The following is a 12905-nucleotide window of genomic DNA, read 5'->3' as shown; positions in this document are numbered from 1 at the left end:
AATATTTTTGCAAATCTTGACAGAGCAGAAAACTGTGCCTTGTCTATCTCCTTCTTTCCCATGTCCATATTTCCCATATCCTCTCGTTGATTTGCCGCTGCGCCCCAAGTGCTCCGATCCCAACAGGTATCACCGCTGTCTTCCACAGCTTCCCTATCCTTCTAGCCAGTTCCTGGTACATATCTTTCTTTTCTCTTTTTTTCTCTTCCACCTTCTCATCACCAGGCGCAGCAAAATCCACCAACCACACACGATCTAGTTCTTTATCTAGCATCAATATATCCGGTCACCTTGTATTATACGCCCTGTTTGTATGGCGATTTCCCAGGGTAGTTTATCCTGGTTTTTCTCTACAACTTTTTCTGCTACAGTTCTTTGCATGCGGTAGTTCATTCTTACAAGATAAGTTCCAACGTGCAAGCTGTGTAACCGCACTCAGTATGTGAAATATGGTTTCATCTCTCTCTTTACACATCCTGCATTTTAGTTTTTCCTGGATTGATTTTTCGCCATCTCTTGGTTAGCTCTCGGTTTTCTGCTGCATTTATCAATCCTCAGTTTTTTTGTTCATAAATTCATTCTTTATTCACATACTATTATTATTATTACTATTACCTATACAGTTCATTTAGTCTTTGTTCTTAGCGTGCCACAATAACTTGCTGGCATCTTCATATTTTCTTAGTGTGATGCGATGATGCTTGACAGCACCTTCCTCACTATACTCTCTCTCTACTAATATAGTTTTCAACATTTTTCTCCATGTCATATTGTACATGTACTAGTTTCTCATCAGCTCCCAATATTCTCTTTACCTGTTTCTTCAGCCTGAATGCTTTTCCTCTCATGAATTCTACGACCACTGAGAGATTTCCATCTTGAAGCCCGTACTTCGATCTCGGATTAGTAAGTCAATTGCTGTTATTTCTGCTGTGTTTCCTTGATTTTCTCATCTATGTTTTCATCATTATTATTATTATTGTAATGAGCTGATTTTCTCAGCTTTTCAACCTCTTTTTAATGGCATCTGCTTAGAACTCCTAACCTAGAATGTCCTTTCTCAGTATAGTCACTGACCCTATTACGGCAGACAACTGCCCTTTGTCTACCTCCTTGTGTCCAACATATGCAAGTATCCTTGTAGTTTGGTTATAGCCCTCCAGTGCTTCCGCCGCCATTGGTATTACTGTTGGAGATGGTTTTAAAACATCCTTTTTTTCTTTTGCGAGTTATTGATATTTTTCAAGTTTTTCTTTTCTTTTTTGCTGTTCTATTGCCGCCAGGTACTGCAATGCCTATAATGATATCCATGTATAGTCATGTTCCTTGTTTGTCACCGCGATGTCGAGTATGAAAACTTGAAATACATGGTTTGCTTGCAATGAAAATTTCTACAAGACTTTTATTATGTTATTTTCCAAAAGTTTCATAGCTGTTTCTAGTTGGCTTATGATTACAATGAGGCGTTACACAACTGTTGCTGGATATAACAGTTATATCCATTCAGAATCGCTGAACCTAAACAGACAGCATCCTTCTTAACCCTTTCGCAGGTGAGTTTTTGAGCCTATTTCTTATCGCCCTGGGTGAATTAATTAAAAAAAAATGAAAATTTTAAAATTTTATTGAAATGATATTTTTTTACTACACTACGGTTGCATGATAAGTTTGTATCATATAAAAAGGCATTTTGCAAACAGTTTTACGCCCTTTGTGCCTGTTTGAGCTATTTAAACTACCCTTACACATGTAAATTAAAAAAAAAAGAAAAATTGGATTATTGTTGCGATAATGTTATATTGTTGAATAAAACATATTCTGTATTTATATTACAAATAAAGCAGTTTACAAGTAGAACCACACTTTGCAATGCATATTAGCCACTGTTTAGACCGTCCATAGCACATATCCATAGTCCATACCATAGAGTTATCTCTCCCTAGAGTGATAACTGTGCCATCAACAACACGAGCGTTTCCGGTGCCAACAAGGAGCGTTTAGGCCACGCCCCTTTTTGTGCTAGTCACTCGCAGTGATTGACAGAACAATAACATCAGCCATGAGAATGATCATGAATTTCCACAGTTAAGATAGTAATTACTGCTCATATGAAAGAAATGATGATTATAGTTTATTACTCTAATATATGCTCATTATTTAAAGCAATTCAATACCTACATGCATTGCAAAGGCACTGAATAGATAGTGTTAAGTAAGTGAGTTAATGCAATCAGTTACTCCAATGATATACAGGCCCCACACATGGGGGGCTGTATATCATTGGTTACTCATAGATAAGATAGATAGTCATACTGGGGTTGTATTACATTGGTGTGATGGGAAGCTAATCGACTGCCATCAACTGAAAGTATTGACATTGTTTGGTGATAGAGTGGTTCATTGACACCACAGTTCACAAACAGCCCTTGCATGTAATATTAGATTTCAATACATATCAATCAAAGACATAGACTAGCTTAAAGCAAAGATGTCCACTAGTTAGTGGACATCTATGCTTGATGTAAGCAAGCAAAAAGTTTGAAAGTTAGAGTGGCAAATGTTGCTATATGTTAGATAAAAATAAATTATACCTAATTATACTAAATTGTAATTATTTAAAAATAAAAAAGACTTTTTTATTACTTTATTTATTAAACAATTTTTTATTGTAATCATAGCTAAAAAGATTATATTTAGCCATCACTTGCTAATTATTTCACATTTACATTTAAACACATTTGCAGTTTCATTTTTCTTCCTAATTCATGTCAACAAAAAACTTCTTTCATGATATGACATTTAAAAGTTGTAGTTGTTTGAAAAAGCTTGAAAACATTTACAGTTGTTCTTATTTTCTCTCTTCTCTTCATTTATTTCAATTACACAAAACACTTCTCATAATATGTAGTTTGAAAGTTAAAGTGGCAAATGTTGTTATATGTTAAATAAAAATAAATTATAACGTACTTAATTATACTAAATTATAATTATATAAAAATAAAATAGACTCTTTTATTACCTTATTTATTAAATAATTTTTCATTGTAATCATAGCTAAACAGATTATATTTAGCCATTACTTGCTAATTATTTTACATTTAAACACATTTACAGTTTTTTTTCCTAATTTATTTCAACAAAACACTTCTTTCATGATATGAAATTTAAAAGTTGTAGTTGTTTGAAAAAGCTTGGAAACCTTTACAGTTGTTTTCTTTTTCCTCTTAATTTATTTGAACTGCTTAAAAATATTTTCTCATGATATGAAATTTAAAAGTTAGAATGGTAAATGTTATATAAAAATAAATTTTCTGTCCAGACTTTTTTATTACTCGGGCAACTCGGGTAGTACAGCTCATAGTTGATGGCAGTCGATTAGCTTCCCATCACACCAATGCAATACAACCCCAGTATGACTATCTATCCTATCTATGAGTAACTGATTGCATTAACTCACTTACTTAACACTATCTATTCAGTGCCTTTGCAAGTCAAGTAGGTATCAGGGATTACGTGTATGTCACAATTTCCATTTCCATAATTCATTTCCATATCATTTCCATAAAATTTCCATAATTCATTTTCATATTATTTCCATTTCCATAACATTTCCCTACTTCATTTCCATATTATTTTCATTTTCATAACATTTCCATAATTCATTTCCATATTATTTCCATATCCATAACATCTCCAGAATTCATTTACTTATTATTTCCATTTCCATAACATTTCCCTACTTCATTTCCATAGTATTTCCATTTTCATAACATTTCCATAATTCATTTTCATATTATTTCCATTTCCATAAAATTTCCATAATTAATTTCCATATAATTTCATTTCCATAACATTTCCATAATTCATTTCCATATTATTTCCATTTCCATAACATTTCCTTACTTTATTTCCATATTATTTCCATTTCCATATTACTTCCATTTCAATAACATTTCCATATTATTTCCATTTCAATAACATTTCCATATTTCTAAAATAAAATTTCCATATTTCTAAAATAAAATTTCCATATCCATCTCTCTAAAATTATGGAAATATTTATGTTTATGGAAACAATGATATACAGGGGGGCTGTATATCATTGGCTGTATATCATTGCTTTATGGGGCTGTGGGGGGCCGCATATCATTGATAGAAATGGATATGAAAAAGTAAACATTTCCATAATATGTTTAGCGATCCCTGGTAGGTGTTGAATTGCTTTAAATAATAAGCATATATTAGAGTAATAAACTATAACCATCATTTCTTTAATATGAGCATTAATTACTATCTTAACTGGAAATTCATGATCCTTGTTTAACCCTTCTCATAGCTGATGTCATTGATCTAGTCAATCACTACGACTAGCACAAAAAAGGGGCGTGGCCTAAACGCTCCTTGTTGGCACCGGAAACGCTCGTGTAGTTATCACTCTAGGGGGAGATAACTCTATGGTCCATACAGTCTATTTGTGGTCTATAGTCCATACTGTCTATTTGTGATAAGAGTTGAAGCAAGCACCTTTGCACAATCCGACTCCACAATCTGCACCATGTACCAATTCTAGAACCCTTGTAGCTTTGACCTCTTGGTTTAACACATACAGTGCATTTCTTTCTTTTACCATCTGGAATGACTTCAAGGAAATGCCTGGCAGTTTTCTTTGCAGCTGGAGAGCAGCTAGGTCGTCCTACACGTTTTCTAGGCTCACGGTAATCTCCAATCAACCCTTCAACTAACAGAATAAGAAAGCGGTGATGGTCCATCTTCTTTTCTACAATGTTGGGATTAGCCTTGTAGCAGATATAAGCATTGGTAGCAGTTCTGTCAATGAGGTGTAGGACTACTTTCTTCCACAGCTTTACTGTGCGAAACTCTCCAGAATATTGATCTGTCATCTGATCAGATTGATCTACGCCCCCCATTCCAGAATTGTAGTCTACTACTAGCTGTGGAACTTCTCTGGTTGCATTGTATACCTCTTTCTCTATCGTGTTTGCTCTTGAGCAAGTGGACAACAATCTGACCTGCTTTCTGTTTACCCAACTGACTGCAAAAAGGTTGCCTTTTCTACTAGCCAATATCTCTCCTTTGTTCTTCATTTTCACTTTCATCTCATTGGGAAGTTTCACACGGCCTGCTCTTACAGTTCCTGTGACGTATGTGCCTTTGGTCAGAAACTTCTCACAAAGGTCTACACTTGTGTAGTAGTTATCTACTATGAGATGGTGGCTATTGTTCATATGAGGCTCCATGAGTGCTTCACATACGGAAATGGCTGACCAGAGACACCTTTTGTCATTCCCTTGGTATGATACATAGTCTGTGAACAGTAGCCAGTTGCAGAGTCCCACAAGTTGTACTCCTTTGGCCCCCATCGATGGTGTTTCTTGATGCGTATGTAATTCACCAAAGGATGCCTCCCCTTAAAACCCACTATAGATTCGTCAATTGAGAGAACGTGCCGCAGATTAAACTCGTTTTGTCAAGCTTTGCTTAGATGCTCTAGTACTGGTCTGAACTTGTAGAGCTGATCATATTCCGATGTTCCTTTCCCTGGCTCTTGGTCACTGTCACTGACATGAAAGAAACGCAAGATCAGTTTGAAAGTATCCTGTGTAAATGTTTCTTTGAATGGTGGGGCATTCTGACTCTAGTTGGTGCTGTCCCAGTAGGATTCAATAGTCTTCTTTCTATTTATACCCATGTTCAAGATAGTGCCAATGAAGGCTTTCATTTGTTCTACTGCTACATCTTTCCACTTGTGTACCTTGGAGTGCTGCTTGAGAACCTGGTTTTTTCTTGTATAGTACTCCTTATACTTGTTGGTTTCAATGACTAGATGTTCCCACAAAGAAACACTCCCCCTGCTCAGTTGGAGCAAAAAATCTCTCAAAGTAATCCACTGCAGTTGCCTCTGGTGGAGCAAATACTGGCCCAATGGGACTGGTAAAATCATTGACATTGGGGCATTTGTCATTGCTAAGGTTTCTAATTACAGTCAAAACCCCATCATTACTGATTGCATCTCCTCCACCATCCCTTGGCCCAACAACAGAAGCATCGTCATCTCTAGACTCATCAAAGTCCATTAGATTGACATCAGAAAAATTTGAGTCATTGTTTGAGTCATCAGCTATAGAATCTGCCAAAACAAACTGGGCCTTTTGAGTTGATCTAGCAGGTCGTTGGGAAGACGAAGCCATGATTATAAAATGTTTTTGTGTTCACAAAAAATCAATGCTTGGATCTTACTTAGTAAAAAGGCACATAAAAAGGGCATCAACAATGATCGTCCAAAATAAGTTGAAATACAAATATACATGTCTAAAATGTAGTTATTCTAGTTCACACATATGTTCTTTTACTTTAGAAAGTATTTAATTGGATAGAAAAATGAACACAGACTAATAGCAAGTTCTTTTGTTCACATAAAAGCATAAAAATCAATGCGGGAAAAAAGGCTTAGTATCTTACTGAGTAAAAAAAACATAGAAAGGGCGTTTGATAACAATCGCCCAAAACAAGTTGAAATAAAAAGATACATGTCTAAAATGTAGTTATTCAAGTCCTCACATGTGTTCTTTTACTTTAGAAAGTATTTAATTGAATAGAAAAATGAACACAGACCAATAGTAAGTCTTAATACATAATGCGCACGATAGTGACATTAATGTCGCACTACCCACCAGAATAACTATCGCAAAACGACATTATTGTCGCATCACCTGCAAAAGGGTTAAGATATTTGCTGAACCAAATAGACCAGTTTGTTGAGTGTTGTCCAGTCTCTTCTGGTCAACACTCAGTACCGCCACCCAGACTCTCAGGCAATTGAAAGCTCCAGGATCATTCATCAATAACAATTATCATTGTTATTGCTCTCATTATTGTCAATAACTGGTACCCTGTCAGTCTTGTGTGTTGTGAGAGATTGTCAGCTGAGCCAAGAAAGCACAGAGAATAAGTATGTGCACAATAATTCCGAACATAGAGACAGACGGACGGACAAACAAAGTTCTTACTATACAAAAGATTATTATTATTATGTAGTATTTTATCAAAGCGTTCCTTTAGAAATTTTTATTGTTATTATTACCTTTATTGTCGAAGCATAGTCTGTTTTATATTTTTATAACAAGGTTGTGACTGTCTGGCGATAAAGCTGATGCAAAATTTTGCGTTATTTTATTGTGCCAGTCTTGTTTGGTTCTTGGTTTTGGTTATTACCAAAAATATGGTAAATGCAAAAATCAAATGAACTAATACATAACACAGTTGTTTATTTGCATTGTGTTCATTGTATGTTTATTTGTTATATTTTAACAACATTATAGTTCCTCCTAAAACATCTTAGACTGCGTGCATTTTTGCTAGTGAAAGACAGTTGCAATTTTTTTAGTAGCGCTTCGCTTTTCAGCTTTTCAAAAACTTCCCTTGAGAGTTTTTCTTGCGCAATCCTGTTTGCTATTAGTTACAAAAATTTTAAACTTTTATATTAACAGGTAATAAATAACAAGCTAATTTCTGTAACGACAAAATATAACATTTATAGACAATTACATTTTGTTAGACCTCCTTGAGATAACTTATATATACCTCACTTTACTTATCAAACAAGTTTTCATCCACAAAGCGGGAGCTATGCTCTCCCTTAGCATTGGACACCTGTCATTTTTATATCTTATCAATGTTCTCTGTTATCAATCTCCACTTCATTATTAAGAGTGCATAGCAGGAGTTGCAACGCAATAGCTGTATATATGATATCAAAGTACAGTAGCCCTCCTGTAAAGTATACCCCCTATGGCATAAATTCGACATAACGTAAAAAAGTTATGTAAAGTTTCTGCTTTGTACTAGGTAAAACTTCCATATAATATAACATGTCAAATCGGTGCAAGTTCTCAAATTCAATTTAAATAACGATAATTTTGTATTTAGCCTTAAATCGTCGTTTTCTTTCTCTCACTGCAGTTGTGAGACAAAACGACATAGATGTACTCAGATCGTAATCTCTATTATGTATACACTTGTACACACGATCCATGACATTCTAGTTCTTCATGATAGATCGTCTGTGTCTGATGTGACGATAAAACATAGAGAACAAGTAGCTGTGCAATCCTTCGTTTTTTTCGTGACGTCATTTTATCGTTGTCGGCCATCTTTATAGACAATTTTATCGTTAGAAAAAACAAAGCTTTTGCAATGATAGTTTGAAAATGATGTTTTTGTTTGCAATTTTTTTTTATTATGGTATCAAAACAACACTTAAAAGTACTAACAAATCAAAGAAAACGATCGTTTTCTACAAATATGGTGGCTTTTTCGTGAACGAGCTCATGTGCAAACGACTTGATGACGCAAAAAAAATGACAGATTGATCAGAAATACTTAAAAATGATTGATTGGTGCAGATGTTACAGCATCAATCTACCAATTTGAATTTTACAAGTTGGAGTATCTTTGAAAAATACATTTTATCCTAACCGTGACCTCTTAGAGACAGATAGACAATGAACAGGTACACACCATTTTAATTATAATGAAAATACATTTTTGTTTTACTTTACCGTAAACATACAAAATAATTGTTATTGATTTTCCTTTGCAAAATAAACCTTGCTGTCTAGAAAAAATGAACAAATAATTGTAAATCAACGTTGAAAATGTTCTTGACTTATTGTGAAATTACTGCAATCATAAACTATAAAACGAGTGAGAGTGATAAAAAAAGAGAAAAGATGTGGATGCAAACCAATACTACTGCAGTTACAACCAGAAAATTTCAAAGTAAAGTCTAGTTTTTTTCCTTTTTGTATGGTTAAGAGGGAAGTTTGGAAATATTTTGAAACGAATAAGGCAATGTACATGTATTTTACTGATTGTATAGAGTAAAATTTCTATAACGCAGACGTTTCCGGAACAAATTAAAAATTATTTACATTGGAGAAGCGCTTTCCATATATACAATTTTTTTAAATCGGTGAAAACCTGTTTTGTTTAAAAAAAAATTAAAGGTGGCCCAGAAGGAATTTTAATAGCCTTTGGTCCTTAGTTGGTGATATCAAATTAATATAAAAGTTGCTGACTAACTTGTAGTAGCTTGTGATTTTTAGTTAAATTAATGTTGACATGCAACACAATTCACATTACAGTTATTTGGTACCAAAAGGTTCACCATGTTTTACTCTGCTGTGTTGTAGGTGCAAAATACCTGGAAATGTAATTACAAGCTCTTAAAAGCTCAAAAACGAATAGTTCATTGCAGCTATGACGAAAACGGCGTAGATTGAAATCCCTATCAAAAACAGCTCAAATGGGACGTAAATGAACACGATGGCTTTTGTTAACACATTCATGTAGCCTCAATCGTCGAAATATTTTCACAAATATACTTCTCGCATTCAATAAAACCATGTCTATTGTTTTACACGTCTATACGAACATCATGGTAATGCTTTCACTTTGAGCACTGATAAATCAAAACCTGCTGTGAAAATTCGCTTAATTTTTAACATTAGCTTGGAGTGCATATCTTCCTCTGATAAACATGATGAGCCTGTTGGTCACCTGTGAAAGTCGAAAAATGCCGCAGACATTATTCGCGGAAGTTTGGGTCACATGATCTGATTGCGACTAGACGATTAGACCAAGCCAAAACAAAACTGTAAAGTAGCGAGCATTTATATTTGGTATGGGCTTTTTCAGAAAAACCCGAAGTGTTTGTCATAAACTAGTGTTATGAGACATTTATTATTGAGCCTGTTATTGGCCTTCAATTCACGTGATAACATCACGTGTCAAAACAATAACCAATATGTTTGAGAACGTCATCAAAATAAAGAGATTTCAAACTACGGCATTCTCGTGATGACTGCGATTAACTGTTAGTTTTTAGCTTTTAAGAGCTTGTAATCACATTTCCACATATTTTGCACCTGCAACACAACAGAGTAAGACATGGTGAAGCTTTTGATACCAAATAACTGTAATGGGAATTTTGTTGCAAGTAAACCTTTAATAATATCAAAGAAAAGTTAGGCAGTGCATGGAACTCCTTTTCTTGTGTAACCATATCGTTATACTTCTCTCTGACAAGTGCACCTCAAAGCTACAATATACTTGACATAGCCACTAACTCTCTATCTCTAGTTACTCTCTCACTAGATGCCCCTAGATGCCTCGCTAGATGCCCCGCAAGAACTATGCTCTAGGGTTATACTACCTGATATGGGTACTTATGACCAGCACCTAAATGCCCTTAATGCTAAGGAGCTATACATGTATGTGCCTTTAGATATTTGATGTTTAAATCATATCTCCAATCTACCTGACCATCCATTACATTTCTACTTCTCCAAAAAACTACTACATCTTATACCAAACACCAACACCATGTCAATTTATGTTATATAACAGTGCTATGCAAAAAGAGCTTTCTATTTCAATACACATAGTTTTACTTAACTATTTTATGTTTCTGTCTCATGTTCTAATTTGCTCTAAATGACCTTGACCTATGTAAATAAAGTGAACATCTATCTATCTACCCTCTTGTCTACCAAATCTATGGATCATTTTCATTGCTTTACAATTGTGAGGTACAACTCAGCCTGATGTCTGATGAGCCAAATATCGTTGTCATTTATATATTATGGTAAATATGTTGTATTGCTGTTTTCAGTAGTTTAAAAACCTTCAGCTTTATGCGATTTTAGAATTTCTGAAACGATAGTTCTCTTAACGAAGCCACTTTTTAAAATATTAGTTTTTGCGCACTCATTGCTCAACTGTCTAAATGTAGGGACCTAACCATGTTTCCATCATGCGCATGATAAAATTTTGGAATTGTGTGCACATGCTGAGTTAACTCGTGATAGTGTTTCAATGGACATTGAAAAGTTGTGGATTAACACGGGCGCTTTGTTACAAAACATAAGAAATTCTATGCTCTCAGTCATAGCGCATTTCTGTCTTATCAGTACGATTTCGAAATAGAAATGAGCGTAGTGTGGAAAATGCTTAAAATGGAGTAGCTAATAAAACATTTTTTGCGCATCTTTCGCAAGTGCTGTTTTCATCATTTGCAAGCATTAAGCAATTGATAAAATTTGGGAGTAACAAAACTCGCTTGACTTGTGGGTTGCGGCCGTTTCCTTCATCCGGATGATACAAAATTACGGATTAACGGCGTCATGGAAACATAGTGCATGTTTTTCATCTTACCGGCAGCATCGGCAGCATCGTGTTCGATGCTTAGAGATGTGTAGGCTGAATCTGCCTCAGCCTGTTCCAAAAGGGTAGTGGGCTGCTCATACTTCTCTATTATAGCATCCTCGTCAGCAGCCTCACTCTTTACTCCCTCAACCTAGAAAAGCTCTGTATGTCATTATCTCTATTTGTTTAACACAAAACTAACAATGCCCAAAGCCATGATATTACTGCACTCTTGCTCTGTAGATAGTCAGGCCCAGCTATACACATAGTATATTCATTGATGGATGCTCACTTCTTTATTATCCATTGTTGCAGTAAGCTTTATACAGAGTATATCCACTGCTTGAGTGCTCAATTCTTTACTACCCCTTGTTGCTGTTTACTGAATTTTTTGGCTCTTGAGTGGGTGACCTTTTGAATGCATACTTAATTGCTTGGACTTTGAAGCAGAAAGTGAATACGCTAGTCACGCCTAAAATTTGGCAGATGAAAATACTGATATCAAAAGCTGCCAAAATGACCATGTATTGGCCAGCATTTATTTTCCTATACTTTTTGTCTCGAACTGGAGTGTGAGAGCTGAGAAAACACAGTAGGCAGCCTGGTCACCTGACATACGATTGCATTACCTGACAGCTAGGAGAGATAGAATTTGGATAAGAGACAAAGTGCACAGCTGCCAGCGTATCTGCCATGGGTCATGGGTAAAGGTTTGATTACCTGACAGCTACCATGACTGAATTTAGTATCCAGTTAAGATAAAAAGGGTACAGCTGCCGGGATATACCCCACCAGATGCTCATCTAAAGGTTAGATTTCTGTTAAAGGGTGAAAAAGTTTCGATCTGCGTGAAAGTGTAAGATATGTTTTATAATCGCTTACATAGTGACCTACAAATGTCACCTACAAATGTGACATACAAATGTGACCTACAAATGGGACGCAAGCCTGTCTTGTGGTGAAACAGACCTGGATAGGCAGACCACATGAAGCTAGTATGTACTATTCTTGTACTGTTAGCATATCCCAGCATTACATCACTATAGTACTGTTCCCGAACTATTGCTACTTCAACCTCTCATCCCGCAGTACTATTCTTGTACTGTTAGCATACCCCAGCATTACACTACTATAGTACTGTTCCTGAACTATTGCTACTTCAGCCTCTCATCCCGCAGTACTATTCTTGTACTGTTAGCATACCCCAGCATTACACTACTATAGTACTGTTCCTGAACTATTGCTACTTCAGCCTCTCATCCCGCAGTACTATTCTTGTACTGTTAGCATACCCCAGCATTACACTACTATAGTACTGTTCCTGAACTATTGCTACTTCAACCTCTCATCCCACAGTACTATTTTTGAGCTATTAATTAAATATTATGACTGTTGCAGGAAGCACATGGCAGCTTACTAAATAGGCAGTACTTGATAACTATTAGCTATAACTATTATGTACAAGTATGTACAGTTACTAGCAACTGCAACTAGTATTTAAAAATTTCAACCATTACCAAAGTAATGCTTTAGCAAGTACCTACAGAATAAAAATTGGTTCAGTGATTCTACCTTTGCAATACAAGCCTGACGTACCTCCATTGAATGCGAACGCATGAATGCCAAAGAAGGAACTAAACGCAGACTTCCCCTTGCATTGCTTATAGAAAAGTTAAGCT

General features: G+C 35.4%; 1 protein-coding gene across 1 annotated transcript in view; it reads right to left on the bottom strand.

Annotated features, from left to right (window-relative positions):
- Positions 1-11921, bottom strand: part of LOC137387997 (CREB3 regulatory factor-like) — a 29140-nt gene extending 17219 nt beyond the window's left edge. The window contains exons 1-2 of the mRNA XM_068074515.1: positions 11856-11921; positions 11236-11377 (exon numbers count right to left, since the gene is read on the bottom strand). Coding sequence (XP_067930616.1) covers positions 11236-11377; positions 11856-11921 — 208 coding nt within the window. The remainder of the gene's footprint in view (positions 1-11235; positions 11378-11855) is intronic.
- Positions 11922-12905: the final 984 nt, after the last annotated feature.

The sequence above is a fragment of the Watersipora subatra genome, chromosome 2 (genome assembly GCF_963576615.1).
Source record: "Watersipora subatra chromosome 2, tzWatSuba1.1, whole genome shotgun sequence".
Taxonomy (NCBI): Eukaryota; Metazoa; Bryozoa; class Gymnolaemata; order Cheilostomatida; family Watersiporidae; genus Watersipora; species Watersipora subatra.
The sequence above is the reverse complement of the archived record's forward strand: the minus strand, read 5'-3'. Positions and strand labels throughout refer to the sequence as shown.